Source organism: Ischnura elegans, chromosome 8, assembly GCF_921293095.1.
Source record: "Ischnura elegans chromosome 8, ioIscEleg1.1, whole genome shotgun sequence".
NCBI lineage: Eukaryota > Metazoa > Arthropoda > Insecta > Odonata > Coenagrionidae > Ischnura > Ischnura elegans.
Window position 1 is genome coordinate 6,014,484 of NC_060253.1, and position 20,871 is coordinate 6,035,354.

General features: G+C 38.8%; 2 protein-coding genes across 2 annotated transcripts; both read right to left on the reverse strand.

Annotated features, from left to right (window-relative positions):
- Positions 1 to 678: 678 nt before the first annotated feature.
- On the reverse strand, positions 679 to 8,872 carry LOC124164271. The gene is made up of 4 exons (XM_046541522.1): positions 8,395 to 8,872; positions 7,862 to 8,017; positions 6,969 to 7,168; positions 679 to 3,807 (listed from the first exon to the last, which is right to left on the reverse strand). The coding sequence occupies exons 1-4, from the start codon at positions 8,536 to 8,538 to the stop codon at positions 3,453 to 3,455; spliced, it is 855 nt and encodes a 284-aa protein (XP_046397478.1). The 5' UTR covers positions 8,539 to 8,872; the 3' UTR covers positions 679 to 3,452.
- Positions 8,873 to 9,214: 342 nt separating this feature from the next.
- On the reverse strand, positions 9,215 to 19,248 carry LOC124164232 (proline-rich protein 36-like). Its single transcript, XM_046541467.1, has 5 exons — positions 19,124 to 19,248; positions 16,103 to 16,709; positions 14,803 to 15,084; positions 14,323 to 14,487; positions 9,215 to 13,861 (listed from the first exon to the last, which is right to left on the reverse strand). The coding sequence occupies exons 1-5, from the start codon at positions 19,227 to 19,229 to the stop codon at positions 11,254 to 11,256; spliced, it is 3,768 nt and encodes a 1,255-aa protein (XP_046397423.1). The 5' UTR covers positions 19,230 to 19,248; the 3' UTR covers positions 9,215 to 11,253.
- Between the last annotated feature and the right edge of the window lie 1,623 nt (positions 19,249 to 20,871).

Consider the following 20,871-nt stretch of genomic DNA (forward strand, 5'->3'; position numbering starts at 1 on the left):
ATCAGAATCAACAGGCTTAACAATTTTTATTGTTATATTCTTTACCACCTCATAAACACACAAGATGAATTATCTTACATGACATGAGAATTAATAGGAAAAGTACATGATACTCTGTAATTATTGTCTATTGATGGTTAAATACACGGAATAGGTTATGAACATTAAAGAGCATAGCAAAGGACAATTTAACCAAATTTCTTACTAATTGAGCAATACCAACTGGTTTTTATGAGGCCTTGACTCTAAAAGCTTAACCATGAACCTATGATACAAAACTTTTATGAGTTGCCAGCTACGAGCAACATTACAACTGAGAAAGTTAATCAATGGGACACATATCTTTAATACATGCATTTGGAGGTTACATGGGCTAAATATTCTTTTTGCCAGAGCAATTAATTTTGTCAAACTTCAGGTCCATGACCAGGTCACACCTATGCATTGACTACACACTCAGTATTGAATCCAAAGTTGGATTTGGATGGGTGATGGCACAGCTCAACCTGGACAGACATTCATTCAGGTTGGAAGGGCCTTCTTTGTGCTATTTTTACTAAGAGGTGTTCCGCAACTTCACCCACAATTAATATCCCAGACCCACCAATCAGCAACCAAATAAATGCTGTCTGCTTCCAAGAACATAGCTGGGGGAGGGCGAATTTTTTTCCATCTGCGATACATCTGCATAAGAGACCACTCGTCCAGTTTCCCTACAAATGGACAGTACCTGTCTCGAGCAAGCTCTTCTGTCGCCATTCTGAAATTCCTAGTTTTTCTGTACTACCCTGAGTAAAGACTAACAAACCCACCTTAAAACCACCTCTCCTCAAGGGCAAAATAACACAAGACAGTAAATCACCTATGTTAAATTAATATTGACCAAAACTCTCCACCATAACATAACATGACGAGAATTCATAAAGAGCTTCACAGAATTATAAATGTTTACTGAAAAAAGCATTCAAGGGACCAAAAATATTTTTACAACCTGACAAAAACTATTATCCATTTAAAGAAATGCAATTATCCACTACAAAAAAACTTAGAACATTGCACTGTAACCTTGAAAGTTGCGTTTTCAATTACAGTAGAGCTTATATAGAGTAATGGAGGGGAAAGTTGAAATTGACTAACAGAAGAGATGGATAGTCCAATCCAATCTTTAGTCCAAACCTATATTTTCTGTGGTTTCCGAGTCCTTTTTGGGATCCTTCACACCCATTCTATCGAAAAACTGGTGGTTTTGAGGTCGGGAGGGTAGGAAAGAAAAAAACAAGGGAGGTTATGAAGAGGATAGTGTTTGGCAGGACTAGGAAATGGACAGGTCCATTGAACAGGTAAGAGCAAAGGACAATGGTGGCACAGCTGAAAATTCACATTTCAGGTGTGCATATCAGCAGAGCCATGAGCTGCCACAACCTAATTTTGATATCTAATTATTTAACAAACCATAGCCTCCATAAGAATTAATTAACCTAGAAATTATCATTCTACCTCATCATTAACCAACCCATAACCTGGTCCCTAGAGAGCTCTTTCTGAAACAAACTCTATAAGATCTTATAAAAAATATGTTAACTGCTTCTCATTTAGCGGTAATCATCTAATGCATGCCACATTATAAATTAACTCTAAATACATCTTGAATAAACCAAATAAAACACTGGCATAAAATGTTCCCAAGCCCTATACAATTCTAAACAAAAACTAAATAGGTATGTACTCATGATTTCCTAAGGAAGCATAACATTAAACTTTGGTGGCTTCAATGAAAAACTAGTGTTTTTCTGGGATCCCAAATAATATTCAGCCCTTAAATGCTTAAGTTATTTAATTTTTTTCCACGAGAAATGCTATTTTCATGAAAATTTCAATGTGTGCACTTGTTTTCTACTATTATTCATTCAACAAAATTGAGCTTCCTACTTAATGACTCCCACATCTACTTATATATATATATATATGTATGTAATAACCCACAAGGCAGGATGACTTACGAAAATTGCTTCAATAAATATAAGTTTGAATAGGCACCTGTGGCAATGAAAGAACAAAGATGCTAAACCAAAAAATATAAATTTCAGTTTGACAGAAACTGACATACATAGCAGTGCAGTGTGAGAGCCACAATAGATGAAAAATACAGGCTACTCGACAGCACTTCATTTTGAGTTGCCAACAAATTAATGGAGCAAACAAGGTCAGAATAATGAATCCAAGAGTAACAGACACTACAGCTGGCTCAAATACAAAGATGGAAAAATCGATATTTTAAATGTAGTGCTACACCACAGGATATTCATATACCTTACCTTATTTGTACTTCTGAATACATTACCAATACATCCTCCCAAAATATTTTAGAAATCAATTATTTGAAAAAAAAAGTCTCCTCCACTTGACTTTAGTCTCCCACACCACTTCCCTCCATGAGATTTTGGCCAAAGAGAAAGTATTCCATTCAGAGTAATACAGTATTGTTTTTGAATCCCATGCCAAGACTGTATGTAATACAAATTCATTACATACTACACTCCCGATTATCCGTGCTAATGCTGGGGAGAGGAGCCACGAATAATCGAAAAACACGGATAATCCAAACTTTACTTTTATTTCTTGTAATTTTCATAATTTACGTAAATCAAAATTTGTATGTATCTGTCATTGCATTGCACATTGTCTATCATTATAGATTGCTTTCCGGAATCATTAAAAGCTTTCTCTTCCCGACCACGATCTTTTTCGCGGTGATAACGTGATTGTACTCGTATTCATACTGTAAAAAATTCTAATATCTTGGTGCTTTTTATTTTTTTATAAAGATCACAGAATACTTCAAAGGACCATGAACTCATGCACGGATAATCCGCAACCTGGATAAAACACGGCCGGATAATCGGGAGTCTGTTGTAAATGCAGAATTACATGAGTACGACACTCAAATCTCAAAACATCTCCATCAAAGTATGTAGTTTTAGTCACATTGTAGCATCCAGCTTTGGCCCAAATGATCAATGGAAATTTAAATTTTCAAAAAAACTTCCTAATCAAATAAAAAACATACAATCACTAAGTGCATTTTGAACAGCATTTCCTGCAGGAGAATTTACTTTACTCATTAAAATGAATACCTGTAGGAATAATTAACCTGACTGTTTGACATTCTCGACAAATTGCTCTGTGTTTGGTTGTATGTATTAACATATGTACATATCTAGACGTGTCTTATTCCATGAGCACATTTCCTTTGGATGAATAAATTCAAATCTTCTCATCTGATCTTATAATAACAATAGTGGATATTTCTTAATTATATAGCAGCTAAAAACCAAGACATATTTTGTATGCCTAACGATAACCTTGGAAGCGAGTAATCATAGGATAAAAATTTGAGGTATCTCATTAAACAGTAGGTACGTACTTGAGGTGGGAGTACGACACCCCCTGCCTTAATCTGCAGATTTTGGTACTTTTTTCCTCTTCCTCTTCTTGGGCTTCTTGCCCTTCTTCTTCTCCCCCTCCCCCTCTCTCTTCTTCTGCTCCCCTTCCTTTGCCGCTGGAGTCGCCACGACCAGAGTCCTCACGTACGCATCGTACGAGTAAATTTTGCACTCCACACCAGAACAGAATTCCTCACCACACTCGGTGCAAGCAAGCGCCCTCGTCTCCAAAATACCAGCTCGATTCTTGGAACGCTTGATCACCCCGCCGCCCGCCATCCGGGAATTCCCCAGCCGAGCCGAATAAACTTGCCTCTTGTCATGCTGGACACTTTGGAGGTGAAGTTTACCCATGGTGACGAATCTGAACAAATGAGAAAAGGAATATTTCTGTATGAAGGTTCTAGCAATTTCATTTTCACTAATGAAGATGTTTCCTGGAGCTGCTGCAACCAAATCATTCACCTTCAAAAAGACATGATTGTCATCCTTTGCAGCCATCCATAGGAATGTAAGCAAGGTTTTGTGCTGCAGAGGCAGAAACTATGTGGGACAGAGTGAGTCATCTCATAGGAGTTAAAAGAGAACTAGAGGGTAATGGAGCTGTCGAAATGGGACACGGGAACAGTGGTTGCAAAACATTTCACCTCAAGCCCAATATTTGAGTAAACACACGTATTGGCTGCTAGGGAAGAAAATCTTAATCATTTTAACGCATTCACAGTGGAGCTGAATTCCCCTTTCTGGGTATAGAATGTAGCGCAAAACACTGGCTGGTCACACGTATGCTAATCTTCTATTTGTATGTGAGTATGTTACATGCTTAACTGTGATGTATGTATTTATCCACTTTAGAACTTCCCTCTAATTTGAAACAAACCTGCTTTTCAAACTGTTGGCTAAGTCTTCTTGGTATTCCTGTCTACTATGTTGAATTTCTTTCCATCTCTCCTGCATCTTACCATTATTGTCTTCCATGTTGTGGGTTGAGGGGTGGGTAGCAGAATCGCGTGAAGGAGAGGTGGAGGGGAAGGAGCGCAGTCCATCTGTCTTTCAAGCAGCAATACTACGAATGAGGGAATCACAGATGAACATGTTTGATCTTTTGTGACGCCGTTGCCTTCAAAGCAAAGCTGGGCGACCTATGTGATACATACAGTTGGCGTTTCCAGGGCGTATCTTCTTGTTTGACAGTACTGATGCCATGCCTGTTTCTTTGAAAATTGTGCTGTTTCGGCAATGTTGAATGTTGTTATAGTCTTGTTGTAACTAGAATAACTTTTCTTCAGTCAATTTAAGCTTTAAAAAACCTAAATATGTGAGAAATGCGACGCATTTGGTCTCATTCTTTTTGAATCTCGTGCATGTCATCCGATTGCCAAAAACTAATGAGACATCTTCGGATCCAGTAAGTCACTCACCATTCCGCAGCTGAAATTCTATTGCATAGCCCCTACAAGAACTATTCAACAAAATGGTTCTTGAGTATGACGAGCATCGCAGCGCAACGATGCATGTGAAGGTTGAATCAGAACTCTTTCCACTCCCTCGTATGGGACACTGCAGTCACTGAAGCATACATTTAAAATTTCAGATTCACATCTGATGCCTTCAGTGAATTTGGATCTGAAGTATCCAATGAAGGCAATATCTGCAAATATTTGGATCCGAAGTATCTGATCCGACCATCCCTACAAAAAAAATGCTTAAAATTGTCTCCCCTACCACCTCCTGAAGTAATTCAAATTCGTCCTGAAACACCCTCTATACCGTCTGTTTGGACGTTAGGGTTGGGGTGAGTGGAGGTTGGGATGATGGATCTATGAGTGGAGGACTGGGTTAGGGGCCTTCGGTGGGGTCGGGGGAGGAGGCCCTAGGGTGACATGACTTAGTGCGAGGGCTGCACGCTCAGAGACAAGGGGAAGTGTTCAGCGTGGCATCAGCCGAGAAGCATCAGCTGATGTGAACCATTTCTATTTCTTAATGCAGTCCACTAAGTATCTTTACGCATTTTTCATTTCATTAAAGTTACCACCCTTTGACAAGTCGGTTTGAAGACGTGTATTTAGTATTGAACACCGTCAATTGAAATTTGTTTCCCGTGTGACACATGAAATTTTATGCATTATTATTATGTTAGTATTCTACCGATTAAGATAGGTTTCCATGGAGTACAAAAGAAGTGATCTGGGAGCCTCCCTTTCCTTCCAGCGCTACCTTCTTCAAGTCACTGTAAGGCCTACTCCCTTTCAATCTATCTAAAAATCCTATTCTTTTCCTTCCCCTCCCTCGTTTCCCTAACATTCTACCCTCTAACACCATTTTCAACATCCCCTCCCCACTAAGCACTAACTCCATCCATATATTCTGTCTCCTCCGTATCTCATCTAAAAGCTGCCTCTCCTCGCCAACCATATTACTTTGTCGTTACTTTTCCTCTACGATGCATAGGAGTGGAAAATATCAAACTGAATTTTTAATAGGTAATCAGAAAATTTCTGACAAATTGGCGAGCAATTTTAGATGTGGTCCCTATTACATTAAACAATCAGAGAGCCCATTAGTTCTCCAAATTGCTTTAAACTAACCACCCATTCATTGATATTTATGACATAAATTCAATGGTGAACCCTTTCCAGACCACTTTGTCCATGTCCAACGACCACCCCTCCAAACAATTAACAGCCATTTTTTTTATCGTTAGTGGTCACTTAATACAGGTTTCACTGTACTATAATTTTTGCTTGAGCCATAGATACCTCCAAAAGCAACAGGAAGAACATCATCTTAGAACCTCAATATTTTTCTAGGTCTGACAAAAATGATGAATTGAGAGGGACGTTTTGCATAACGGATAGGTACATGAATTCATTTTTCTCCAAACAATAAAGGACTTTAAGAAATGCAGGGTGGGACTCCATACACGCACCTCCTTCTTCTTCACTGTTTTATTAATTTAGTTAGAGGCTGTTGGCCTATAACCCCCCGCCAAACTCCTATGAGGCTGCTAGCAGGCTAGTATATAGGTGTAGAAACTTATAGTGAAAATCATAGTGGAACTCTTGCATTTAGTTTCATAAGTTAGAGAAGAATTTTAGGGAATGTACGTACATGATGTCAAAGTCTTTGCCATAAATATGTAATATAAAAGGTATCAATTAATAAATACTGGCTCGTGTTATTGAAAATTAATAATGTTCATAAGCTTAACGAGGGGCACATTTTAAGGTAAAGGAAAACTTAATAATTTATGCAAAAAATAAAATCCCATTTGATTATGACAATTGTTATGTATGTTCCCTTATTGTTTTTTTTCATGTTCATTTGTTTATGCATGTATACCAGCCTGTCCAGCAGGAGTAAGTGGCAGTGACTAACGAACTTCCGGGTTGCAGGATGCAGCCCTGGTTCACGACCGTTAATTGTAGTGCATTGTGAAGTGGGTAATAAAATCCTGTGCCATCCGAAGCATTAAGTGTCATAAGACTATACCACTAATGCATACAAAACATAAATGTATCTCACTTGGAAAACATTTCTTCTTCCATTTTGATTTTTGGTCTCAGGTCGGTCAACATTTTCCAATGGATTGGCACTGAACATAAGTCTTCGAGGCGTATACTTCGCATGGACGGCGGCACAGGATTGGCAAATGGAAATTGTCCCTTGCTGTCTTTAGTTTTTTGGCCTGCCTTGAAACCACTTCCACCCTTGTCCTTTTTCCCCTGAGAATGTTTAGAAAGACAAAATCATCATCAAAATATGCCATACAATTAATCAAGCAATCTATGAAAACCACCACCAAGACATTGTAAACTATGCATGTACATACTTAAGAATTATTTGATGGCTAGTGGCATTAATAGTTTTTCTATTCCTGTACATTATAGCTTTGAGTACCTATTCAAATTGTAAATTTCAAATTGAAAATAAACAAAGACAGCTAATCTAAATCGACGATCATTTCTACAGCAATTTTAAATTAATTTTCCATTCCAGTCTTTCAAAAATTTACAGCTCACTAATATCATCCTTAATAGTAATTTCACTTAACTAAAGGCATTAAAGAAATATTTGGCTTGAAAGATGACTGTTTTGTTCAATTGATCCATAATAAATGACATGGAATGTGAGACGAATTGTCTTCATAAACTAACAAGAGAACTAAAGAGTAAAACAGTTCAAAATTTGATATTTCATAGTCATGATAATAAATTAACAATTCAAAAGTTATAAAAATTTTCCATTTTCCTATGCTTCACTTTCTAGCAACATATTACTGGACTTTGAGCGACATTTCATCTTGTTGGAATTTCGACTGACATCAAATGGGTACCATATATGTAAATGCTAAGTGACTCCATAATGCATTTGAGTTAAGAAACAAATTCACAGCTCTATCGGAAGAGGGAAACTACCTTCTTCCCTTGAGGGCACCATACTCTTTCAGCAGATGAACCCTCGTCACGGCTTTTAGAGGTAGACTTCTTCCATTGCTGGTTGTCCAAAACTTTATTTTTTCTTGAACGAAAACTGAAATCTTTATCTCGTACTTTTGCATCCTCTGGCCTGACCTATGACAAAAGAATATGCATCACTAGCTACCAATGAGAGATATTCCATAGTGATTAAAAATTAGCATATATTCCTTAGTATTAATTGACTGAAACAATAATCATTGGTATCATTTATATATATTGCAAATTATTTACAATAACTAGAGGTGCAACAACTCCTCATTGTGGAAAGGGGAAACTCACACCTCTTCCCCCCACCCCCAATTGTTGTGACCCTGGATAAGTAATTGGAAAATTAAATTTTCCCTGAAATTTGCAGTACATAAGGGGGTTAAGGGCAGTTTCATTCCATTGTATATGGGCAAATTCAGACCATTGTAAATTCAGCTTGAAAGTTTCGCATTAGCATTTGACATTAAGCTGTCCCAGCTCACCTTCTCTGGTCGAATCCTGTACTCTGGAAGTCTGTCTAAAAACTTCTCAAAATCCTCTTTACTTGTAATTTGAGTCGTGGAATTGTCCAGCACAGGAGACGGCTCCTTCTTTTTACTAAGGAAATCATCCAGACGTAATGACATACTCCCTCTTGCCAAAGATTAAATCCTTTGAAATAAGGCCCAACAACTGCAATGCAGCAGCAATATATGTGGCATAGACAACACATTAGAGTGATGGGAGAAATCTCAGGATAAATGAACATAATGCTTTGTAGTAACAATTAGTATTAGAATGAAAATATTTCAACTATTCTTCTGCAGTGAATTAGAATGCACTTATATATCAACGCAGGTCTTTCATAATTCAGCATCCACATAGTCTGAACAGGTGAATTTCTCTCCTTAAATATCTTCAGTTCTCAACTTCATGGGGATAAATATGGTACTCAGCAGCAACTGGAAGAAGAAATGGTACGACATATTATTTTGAAGGAATATTTCATTCTAAAAAATCAAATAAATAATCATTGAGAAAGAGCAGAACAAATATTCAATATTGACAAAGAATGCATGAATAATACTTAGTCTTAGCCACCTAAACTGCCAATGAAAATAATACTAAAAATTAAATTAATATAGTGATCTTGACAAACACAAAAGAGAGAACTTAAGTCAAAATTTAAGCATGATGATAAATAAAGTTATAAAAAAATAAATTATCAGCACTTTTGGTTCAATGGGAATAATAAAATCAAGAACTACTATAGGTGCAAAGGGTGGAATATTTGTACAATGTTAATAATATGATGTTTCTATGACTATTAATATCACATCCTTTATTTGAAATCATCCTGAAGCAACATCATGTCATTTTTCATTAAGACTATTGCTATTACAGCTGCTTGTAGCACCATAATTCAATGAAATGAGTTCATAAATGCCCCATCACCAGGTATCCTCATTGAGACATTTCACTCCTTGATTAGCACCAGTGTATATAAAAATCTCTTTCAAAAACATTTTTTTTGAAAAAGCTCATTATCATCAGTCATAAAATGAGCTAGCATATATCGACATATTCGGCAAGAGTTAAAAACTCCCAACTCACAATTTTTTTACAGCATAAAAAACTTTCCACCAGAATGTCAGTGTTTGCGGCACTAATATTTTGTTAAGTAATGATTAAAAGTATACAAAATTCTAGAGAAGGTAGAAAATCAAAATCATTAGCACATTAAATTACATACTCAGATGTACAAATGTTGACTTGGTGGAGGATCCAATTCCCTCATCTAAGTTACGCAAACAGCAGGAAAGTATGTATACATGCTGCAGTATTATTTCACATCTCATAAGTTCAATTTCTGAGTAAAAGTTGAACACTGAGAGTACTGTCAGCAAAATCATCACCCCAAGGCTGCAATTCTAAGTCAGAATTTGCATCTGGGGACAGCACAGTTTACTCTGCATACATAAATCCTGTTAATAATCAGTCCTACAGCAACTATCCAAAATATGAGAAAAAGCCATTACAAGAAAAGGTTAAGCAATAATTGCAAGTTCTCATTTTTTGTTGCAGTAGTTAGGCTTATCTCATTTTCACAACTGAGTTCATTTTGCAACTATGTATTGCTCTCTGCCTTTTGAAAGGATACATGACTCTTACAAATATGCAAATATTTTATGAAGACATGTCCAACCTACACTTACTTTGGTGATTGAAAGGTAACTGATGTTTCCTTCATGAGAAGCCCTTTTTCTATCACAATTCTACTCATTTTCACAGATGAGTCCTTCTGTAACTATGAAACTGCAAATTCAAATTAAGATATTATCAGAAATTTTATTTCTTTGAATGATTATTAAGAATAGATAGGTACTTCTCTGGTAAAATAAATTTACTCCTCTGAAATTTACACATAGATGATATCAAAAAGGAAGCATCATCCTTTTCATTAGTTCTCTGCTTCGAGCAATTCGTGCTGTTCTCTAAACCTAAATATATAGACTACTCGTGTACTGGAATATATCTTCCTATTTGACAGGAAAATGATTACAGATTTTTTTCAATACCTGTAGAAAAACTAGAAGATGCCAGAGGAGCAACAGAACTAAGTCAAACTGATCATTTCAATATGGCATCATATTGAAGCCCCCATAAACCTTTAATCGCATTGGAGGGCCAAATGAAAACACTCACTTGCTCCAGCAATAAGAATGAATCCACCACTGCAGTAACACCACACACACTCAGAGAGGTGATGCAGATATAAATACATTCATGAATAAGGCACTCAGCATTCAGTTGGCTAACACAAAATACCACTGACTATGGTGATATGCATCAAAATAAGCCGTCAAAGTCCAACCAGTTCTATTGTTCTCGGCCAGCTAAATCGTACTCCATTTTTCCCTTCTGGCATAAAAACTCTTTCCCACCAAAATACATGATTCAGTTTTGCTCTCATAAAATGGAAAAGAAGATATGATTGGATGAGTTTCACAAGCATCATTTTCATTTCAAGGACATTTCACAAGTATCTTTAACCCTTTTGCAACGGTGGAACTTTCTCCCGTAAATGCTTGCTGTACGGACCGTGAAGAGACTCTCCACATTTTCCTGCAGTGGCATGGACCATTTTCCTCCTGTTTTGAGTTCTGAAACCTAGAAGCACTGCACATGGACGGGGAAAACAAAACAACGGATGTATCCGTCCTCCAAAGGAAAATCTTTGACGGATATAGGTGTACATCGTTGGTCTCCTTGGTCAGAAAACCGATGGATATGCATATCCAGTATTAGCAGGGAAAGGGTTAATCAGTTCTGATACAGAGTGAAAGCAGGCAAGAACAATGCTACTCCTTCTTCTGTGAATCACCTGAACTTGATACATCAATTTTGGAAGTAATTTTGTCCTTCTCATTGTCACCATCACATTTTGCTTCAAGCAATTCAACTTTCCCATGTGAATGAGAATCTCTTCTCGATGAAGCATCAGTTGCCGCTTCATGAGTCAATGGCATTCCCTCTACTTTTAGCTCTGTTTCCTTCTTTTCATTTTTGGAATCTATGGGTAACTCCAATTCTTTACCTAGTTTGGGAGTTGTTTCATCACTCATATTTAGGGGCAAAGTATCTGTTACTTCTGATTTTCTTTCCTTATTTTCTTCAAGATCTCCAGGTGAAAGCTCTTTGTCCTGACGATAAATCTCTGTTGCATTTTTGCCCACCCTGGGCGTTTGTACTCTGCCTTCCAATAAAGTTTCCTTTTCATCATTGGCACCTTCAGGTGGTGATTTAGATTCCACATTGGTTTCTTTTATTTCACATGCGACACTTCCAGGCGATAATTTTTCTCTAGATAAAACTTCTTTTCCACTCTTGGAGACAGTAGAAGACTTTCCCTCTCCCCCTGCACCTTGCTCAATTCTGGGAGATTGTCCTCCCTCAGATGTTATGATCTTTTCATCTTCGCAGTCTTGGGAAGAATCCATCTGATCACTCGCTTTAGCCACGTCCACCACCTCAGTACACGATTGATTTCTTTCCAACTCTGTCATGGCCTCGATATCCTTGTTGAACATTTCACCAGGTAAAACTGCTTCAGCTTCAGGAGCAAGGGTCATGGCATTAGGGGAATCCTCATTTTGTTGTTCAAAACAACTTTTCTCAACAGCAGAAATGGCAGTAGACAGATATGAATTTCCATCCACCTCTTGGCTTCGTTTCCTTTCCACCTTAACATCAGGGGTAACGGTCTTATTTTTGTTCAAAGGCTCAACTTCCGTGGGTCTTTGGATTGTTTCCTCACCTTCACACCCATTGGTCTCTTGCTTCGGTCCATTTTTGCTTGGTTTTGTGCTGACAGAACCTGCTTTAGTTTCAGCAACTTCACCAATTTTCTTTCCAGTATCTTTTCTTGCCTCCTGATGAACAGATACTTCATTTTTTGCAGCTGTTTTAGGATCTATTGCACCATTATCTTTCTCAGTAGCTGTTACTGAATCGGTATTCTTTGACTCTACCACCCCTTCCTCACCCTCTTTCTGCTCTTTATTAATATCTTTAGTGAGTCCTTCAGATTTCGTAGGTTTGCCCTGCCTTTCAGAGGATATGTCCAGTTGGTTAACCTTACTTCCTAACTCCTTAGGCACAGTTTTCTTTTGTGTCTCATCTCCTTGTTCCATGCATCTGGCAGACAACCCTTCCTTCTGCACATTGATAAAATCTTCAGGTATGGATGTTGCCACACTCACTTCAGCCAAAGACGATGAAATTTGAGCTGAACTTTCGAAATCTTCCCAAAATCCATCAGGTATACCCTCTGCTGATATCTGAGAAGCACGACTTAAGGTAACATTACTCCTACTATCCACGCCAACAGAAATTTCATCGCTGTGCGTCATCAAAACCACCGAGCCATTCCCATCCACTTCCACCATCGAAAAGCTGTTGAATAAAGGAGGAGGCGCAGGAGATCCTACGGAGATATCCTCAGTAGAGGTGACCATCATCAGGGCATTACTGTTGTCGTGTGCTGATGAACGACTTGGACATGAAACATACGATGCCCTCGATATATTTTCCCTTGGTGTCGTCAACAGGCCACTATTTTCTACCAAAGGCTTTGGAACAGGGCACTTAGGCTTCAAAAGTGGGCTTCTCCTGCCAGCATCCTCACTAGGCGTGATCACCACGACTGTGTTCTTGCTTTCCGGCCGAGGTGAGGGCTGCTTCGACGATTCAGATTGAGGTTTCAACGATGGAGTACCCGATCGAGACTCCTTCCGAGAAGGGGGCGGCTGCGGAGGTCTCTCCCTCTCAGGAGCCGTCGAAATGAAAGAGAACTGACGAGGCGGAGATTTGGCTTGCTCCCGTCTCAATTTGGACAGCACGGCCGGGACGGGGGGTGACCCACAGTTGCGATTGCTCTTAGGGGGGGGCGGCGGCAGTGGGGCTGACGGTGGTGGCGATGACGGAGGCAGTGGAGTTTGGGTCTGCCTTGACGATGTGGGCATGGGTGAGTGGTGGCTCGGAGGGGGTCGAATGGGATGCGTGGGAGAGGGGCTGAGTCTGATTGGAGCCAGAGGCATCGGAGTGAACCTGGTTGGTGAGAGGGCGCTCCTTTGGTGGGGAGACAGCACGGGAGGGGGCAAGTGCTTGCAGTCTGGGAACATCTGCATGGGGGAAAACTGCTGAGGGGAGAAATATGGTAAATGAGCCCTACTTCCCGTTGGTTCCGGAGTTTGGTATTCTGAGCCTCCCATCAGGTCCTGATCAAAGGATAGGGAAGGTTTAACCACTTGCACTCTCTTTGGGGCAATGGTTCTGGGTGGAACTAGCACAGGAAGCGGAGATTGCGGCACAGGTTGCTGACTTGCTTGCGGAACAGATTCTTCAGCCTCCTTGGCCTTTTCACTTTTCTTCTTGGAGGACTCCTTCTTCTTCCTTGTGGATGTATTTCTGAAATGAGAAGGCCAACAAATTAAACACCAAAAATCATAAACAGGCAAAAATTGCAAAAGGACAAATTGATTCACTTTTTTAAAAATTCAAAAAACGTCCTCTCTCTCACCTGAACCCCCCCTCCACCTGCCATACCCTCCCTAAGGGAGCCTCCTCCCCCTAACTTCTTTCATACCATATGACCATAAGTTTTTCCCCCTCCATCTTCTCTGTTGACCAATCCGTTCAACCTAATTACCTTCCTCCCCCCCCCCCTCCTAGCCTGGTATAAAAGGATGTTATGGACCTCTGTAGAGTTCACCTGATGATGACGTCTAACGTTGAAACCATGGTCGTGAATAAATATTAATGTGAAAGCACAAAGTTCTTCTTTTTAATTTTAATAATGAATCGCTTTCACCAAGTTACGCTTCAAACAATCAACTTAGGAATATTTCAAAGGGTGGATTATGGTTTACCTGGTCGGTGCACCACTAGAGGACGCATTTGTGGCACTGGTTTCAGCCTTCGACTTAACTCGCGCTGGAGGTTTACTGACTTGCTCCGCATCTTCAGATGCTTCCTCCGCTTCGGACACCTCTCTCTTGCTTCTCCCCACTGGCGGCCGCTTTTGGTTGGCATTCCTGCAGACAAAGAATTGCGATTGCAAAAAAAATGCAAACAATGAGGTAACTTTTTTTTTAATTAACTCAAAGGTTAAAAAAAATTAATAATAAGAATGCATAAATTAAAACAACCAAAGTTCAAAAACCAAATATGATAAACAAAAAATGTTTATATTTGAAACTCTTAGTATTATTTTTAAATTCAAAAATTTGATATTAACTTTAAATGTATTTTTCATTTTATCACAATAATCACAAAATCCAAATCTTTATAAACTCTAATATTCTACTATTCCCCTTTAAAGAATGAACAATCAATGAAAAGAAACAAACCTGCACGAATAATGAGGGTCCTTTTCACTTTGAGTAGTGTACCTCCTGGTTGGGCGGTTAGCTCCCCATTTGGGCCTCTGATCGAGTTGCTGTGGCTGCTTTTGCTGACAGTCTTGAGATGGGCCTTTTGAACAAGATGGCTGAGACTGAGAGCGAGTTTTCTGGCAGAAGCAGCAATCGTTTGAAGCCGTCCCACCATCACCTTCACTGAATGCCCTTCCTTTCCCTTCCTTATCATTGTCAGGACTCGAATAGTCGTCTGCACTGCTCCTTCGCTCCGACCTGAACAACAATTGCAAAATAAAATATTTCTCATCTTTGTTGTTAACCAATAGATCCCTGCAGCATCAAAAATGATATCATGTCATCCAGAGAATAAAATTATTCATGTACATATGTACATACTTGCAAAATTGACCTTGGACCACTCACAAAAAAAATATACAAAGTGGAGAAAAATTGTGTCACAAAATGTTAGCCCTGGATATCTGATGCCAGAAGGAACCAAAATTCCTGCTGATGTTTAGGTCGAAAACGCACCATTTTTAATCAACAGAAACAATGAGCCAAGCACTCTGATTGGCTGCGAGTTTGCCATGTTGCCGGACAACTCATGACTTGGAATGCTTTGCCTGCTGGAGGTCACAATGTATCCAAGGCATCCAGCAGCAGGGTAAACTCGTGGCCAATCAAATTGCTCGGCTTTAAGTTTCTGTAGTTTTTAAAAATGGTGCATTTTCAACCTATACATCATTAGGAATTTTGGTTCCCTCAGGCATCAGTTACCCAGGGTTAAAATTTTGTTGAATGAAATAAAATAGCTATGTTTTATTCCACACTTTATTTTAAATCGTACGACCGGTTTCAACACTTAGTGTTATCATCACCTGATGAATGATGGTGTTGAAACCGGTCGTACGATTTAAAATAAAGTGTGGAATAAAACATAGCTATTTTATTTCATTCAATACGAAGCAATTCCACAAAGTAACGCCTGAGACAGTGTCTTACATTAAAATTTTGTCACAATTTGTCTCCACATTGTGTAGACATATGTTTTAAGCTGGATTCCAAGGATTTTCCAATGGTTATAGCCATAAACTAAGAGCACAGAACTGAAAAGATAATTTTGAGGGAGAGAAGGGTAGGAGAGGGAAATTGGAGGAGATTAAGGAAGGGTGAGGAGGGGAGTGCAAAGTGGCACCAGCCAGGGTGGCCATTAATCCAATAAACGGTTCGTCAAATGGAGGATAATTGAGGCTCTACACAACCCAAATACTTATAGAGGAGGAATACCCACTCAGGCTGTGAATCATCTGGTCCAGCCAATCGAAGGAGGAGCAGCAATGGTCCTTGCGTACTCGGTTCTGTTTGCGTGGCCACATCTTTCGATGGCCTCACTCTCTGGTTCCCACTGATCCACTCTCTCCTGAAATCGTACTGATCAGCAGATCCCAGCATCCCACTCCCAATGCTCTCCATGCCGCCACCCGGTCCAACTGCGAAGGCACCGCCACCGAAATGCTGGGGAGCCAGCACATCCGTGTTGACGTACGGCAGCAAGTAAACATCCCTGCCCACAATGAGGACCCCTCCTTGCCTCGGATCACTGCCGTCACCTCCCACGTCATAGGGTCCACCGTGCATTGACGACTCCGGGATTGAGATTTTGAAGGGAGCCACGGGGGCGGTGGGTGAGTGATAAGGCACCTCTGGATAATCTGCTGCCAGCCTTCTGCCACGAGTCATATTACCTTCCAATTTCATGTTCACTGGAAGACCACTACCCATGTCATCCACAAGGCATTCTCCTTGTTCAGCTTTTGGAGTGCCTTCTGTTAGGATAGGGCAGCACGATGAAACAGCATAATTGTTGTTCTGCTCGGCTACATCAATACCAGGATGATCTAAAAATGGAAAAAAGTTAATTGGGCATCATTATTTTAACATAAAACTGTAATTTTTAAGACAATTTTCAAAGAGGCTAATATAATGTACACAAATATGCATCCAGCAGGCAGGCAGTCAAAGCTGTCAAGATGAGCAAATTTTTATGAGTATTCTATAAAACTATTGGCCAATGCCATGACTCCTCCTGCCACTCACTTATTGAGATGGCTTGCAGGATAGTATGTAGATGAACAATTTAAGAAGGGATTATTTTTTGCTTCATGTACATGCATTGTTTTGGTCACTTGCCCCTTTATATGATGCAATTTTTGCATCACCTCATTAAAAGGGTGGATCCAGGATTTTTTCTGGGAGGCACAACGGTCTGACAGGTCTTCTCATATTGAAGATTACAAAGGATATTCAGCAATTACTGAAGAAAATACGAATTCTCTTTGTTGTGATATGAAAGTTCCAGAATTAAAAATATTAAATTAAATTTTTGAGGCTCCGTAATTAACAAAATAAAATGAACGTAATGGTAGCCGCATTAAAAATCTTGTCTATTTTTTAAGTGTCTGGGGGGGGCACGTACCCCCGCCTATATACGCCAATGCCTCATTACATTTACCAAAGTATAAATTAAAATGTCTCATGCTAAAGAGGCTTGAAGCAAAATTAAATTTATACCCCGTTTACACTACGATCGAATCGACGTTGATCCGTACGTGCGTAACCTCAAAACATCGTGTAAACGCACAGAGTTACCATCGTAGGCCTTAGTACCTAACACTGCCGAACTTACGATGGTTAGCGCTAGTGCACCAAGAAAAAAGAGTTGGGAAATGAAGATCGAAGCCAGGGGTGCCGACTTACAAAAAATATTGGGGGGGCCCAAACTGGGGATCTTGCCCCAGGAATTTTTATAAGTAGTGAGTTTTAAGTTTTTTAAGCATTTTAGAAGAGTCATATGATTAACATTAGAACCCTGATAACTCAAATCTCGATATCTGGACACTTCGGGGAAAATCAACGAGCCTGACTCAATTTTTCCTCACACCCATAACAAATTTATGAGGGGGCTTGGGCCCCCTCAGGACCCATGGAGTCGGCGCCACTAATCGATGCATTTACGATTCTTTCGTGCCGTTGCAATCTTGATAAGATAATTGATGTTTCATAAATAACTCTAACATATCAAAAATATATGGCAACGATTGAAGACATTATTGAGCAGGTAATGGAAGGATGTAAGGGGAAGTTTTATCTGATGTTCTATTTAGCAAATGATATCGGATATTCTATACTATACCAGTTTTATACATTTCTTTATTTACAGGTTAACCCATAACCATGTATCCTTACATTATACTTCACAGAGGATGGAAAATAACAAACATACACAAAATGTTAACCAATTAAAATCGTTGTACATATACAGGATTTCACGATAAAGTTCGCCACAAATAACTATAACATTTAGATGAAGACATGGAGAAATCAACACTTGTGCCGAATTAAGCCGAAATCTAAGCCTTTTCTAGTTAAATAATAAGAGCAATATGTACTGTCTTTAATGCGTAAATATTCTTAAATTTTTTGACATATTCTCTCAAAGAATCTGGATTCTTTAAGTCTTCACGGAATGTTATGACAAGTTTTAGTTATACCTCTTCATTTTGGATAGCTAGGAGTTGAAGACATAATTTGCTCTATGATAATTAAAAACAAGCAGGTGAGGATTTGTATAGTTATGACGGGATTCATTGAAATTTACTAATAAAGGAGATAGGATCATTCTAAATACATAGTAATTCAAAATTTGGAGAGGAATAGGGCATTGTTGGAGGATCATAATGCCATGCAATGGTTTTCAAATTGACAAGGGATTGAAGATATGAAGTGCTGTAGTCAGACAAAGATATTCCTTAATCGTAATTATTTAATTTGAGAAATTTATTTTGGAGACGTTCAAGCCAGACTGAGTCGATATTATAATACGGTGACCAGTTAACAATATATTATAATTCGGAACGTAGCGAAGCGATATATCTACTGACCTTATTGCATGAATATTGTTAAATTTTGGACAGATTCTCATAATGAATCCTACACTCTTTAAATTTTTACCAACAGTTTGGTCTAGCTTTAGTTTTAGCACATGAAAACATTAAAATTCTTTTGCTTCTTAATTTCCAGGATTTCAATTTTCTCACACAGTCACATTGTCAGTTATTATCTGACACAATTCCACAACGAGGGCACCACTGAGTTACGATGGTAACTTTTAGATGTGTAAACGTGCCGTAGTTCCGATCAGCGTCGATACGATCGTAGTGTAAACGGGGTATTTGCAAACCCTATGTTCCTCAAGTTGTTGGCTACCCACTAAACAAAATGATATTTTGAATATAAAAATAATCATTCTGACCTTTATTTAACTCAGGTTCCACGATCTTCTCCTCGGTTCTATGGCCAGATCTTTTCTTCCTTTGTTTTTGGGCATCTTGCTCTGCAGCTTCAAGAGCTTCTCTCATTACCTCTGCTTTTTTATTCTCCATTTCCTAAAAAAAAAGATTTCACTTCAAAAATAAAAGGTAATATTCCATATCTTGTATCAAAATGTGTCAAACCTTTTCATACTCTCCCTGCATTTTTTTCTACTTGACTGAGCCTCCACTCAGAATGTTTTGACACACTACTGCAGTTTGAATCACACCAAATTCCACACAAATGATGGCAGAGTCAGTCATCAAAAGATCCTCACAGGGACCATCCATTGGGAAAGCTCACTCCTCATAAGTACTCACAACCTCAATTACCTCCCAACACAAATGCATATTAAGAAAATGCTGACAAGACACATATCAAATCATGTACACCAATTAACATTCAAAGGACATATGAAGTAACGCTGATGGCTAATGGGATCTCTCTCCTGCTTTCCTGCATCTGTGTTTATTTTGCAAGAAGCAGACAACAATTACCACCATCTAACTCCCGCCAGACACTTTTTTAAGCCGCAATAAGAATACGGTAAACTCCCAATTATCCAACCAAATGATGGGGACGCAGCACAAAGAATCAGAAAATATGGATAATCCCAGCTTTCACTTTCAAGTTCATAATTTACACAGATCAAACAATAAATTATTACTTATGCAAATAGTGTGTTATTTTAGATTGCCGCAAGAGCTCATTGAGAGTTTTCTTCACCCATCTGACCTTGACTAATGTCACTGTACTTACATTCCTACTGCTCCGCATACTGCAGCAAACTGTCTACACAGGGGGGTACCAGACTGTCAATCATTCGATCGTTACTTCCTTTGTCTCCACTTACTGCCCTCACTTCCACTACTCCCTACCTTTCCAGTTGACCTTGACTGATCTCAACACAACCATGCCTAAGAGCAACAAATCCGATTCCCTTGAGCCGTTTTCAACCACATGCAAGGCCACAGAAATAATTGCACATTTGCAATCACAAAAAAGATTTAAAGGTCATAGAGAAAATTTTCTTCATTTACGATAGGTCCATTAAAGATACCTTATAAAATTAATCATGAGTTTTTTCCCCCACTATTCATTCCTGTCTGCAATACTAGAGCAGACATTCAAGCAAACTTGAAACATTCCTGGTCAGCAAGTTAAGAATATCATTATGCTTCACAAAGGGAATTCGAGTGGAAATAATAAGCCTTGTGTATCCATTCATTAAAATGTGATAATTATGGCATTTTTGCATCCGATTTTATTTTGTACAGAGGTTGAAACTTATGCAATAATCCGTACACTAATAATAATTGGGAGCTTAGTGCATTCCCTTTCGATGACACCCTCAAATTGTATCTTCAATGCAAGTTAAATTCGTGGAACTTGCTCATAGTTAAATGAGTACATACATTGATAACTTTATCTATTCCACACAACTTTTCTTGGTACCAATATATTTATTTAATACCAAATAAGCTTCAAGGTGTTTTCTGTGTCAGTTAAATCTCTTGGAACACACACAGGTTATCATATGCTTCATATTCAACTAATTCTTGGTACAAATGAGTAGTAACAATCCTCTGTGAAATTCTGAGAGACCACTTGTTTAGGAGGCTACTAAATTAACTTATTGCTTTAAGGGCTTTTGATTGGTGAATCTTCTTGCATGGGATATTCCCGTAA

Coding starts and splice junctions, on each gene's coding strand:
- LOC124164271 (XM_046541522.1), bottom strand. CDS start 8,538: ATGTCATTACGTCTGGATGATTTCCTTAGTAAAAAGAAGGAGCCGTCT. Junction 8,018..8,394: donor ACAGGATTCGACCAGAGAAG/GTGAGCTGGGAC, acceptor CTTTTGTCATAG/GTCAGGCCAGAGGATGCAAA. Junction 7,169..7,861: donor GGTGCCCTCAAGGGAAGAAG/GTAGTTTCCCTC, acceptor AAACATTCTCAG/GGGAAAAAGGACAAGGGTGG.
- LOC124164232 (XM_046541467.1), bottom strand. CDS start 19,229: ATGAGAGAAGCTCTTGAAGCTGCAGAGCAAGATGCCCAAAAACAAAGG. Junction 16,710..19,123: donor GGAACCTGAGTTAAATAAAG/GTCAGAATGATT, acceptor TTCCATTTTTAG/ATCATCCTGGTATTGATGTA. Junction 14,488..14,802: donor GACCCTCATTATTCGTGCAG/GTTTGTTTCTTT, acceptor CTTTGTCTGCAG/GAATGCCAACCAAAAGCGGC.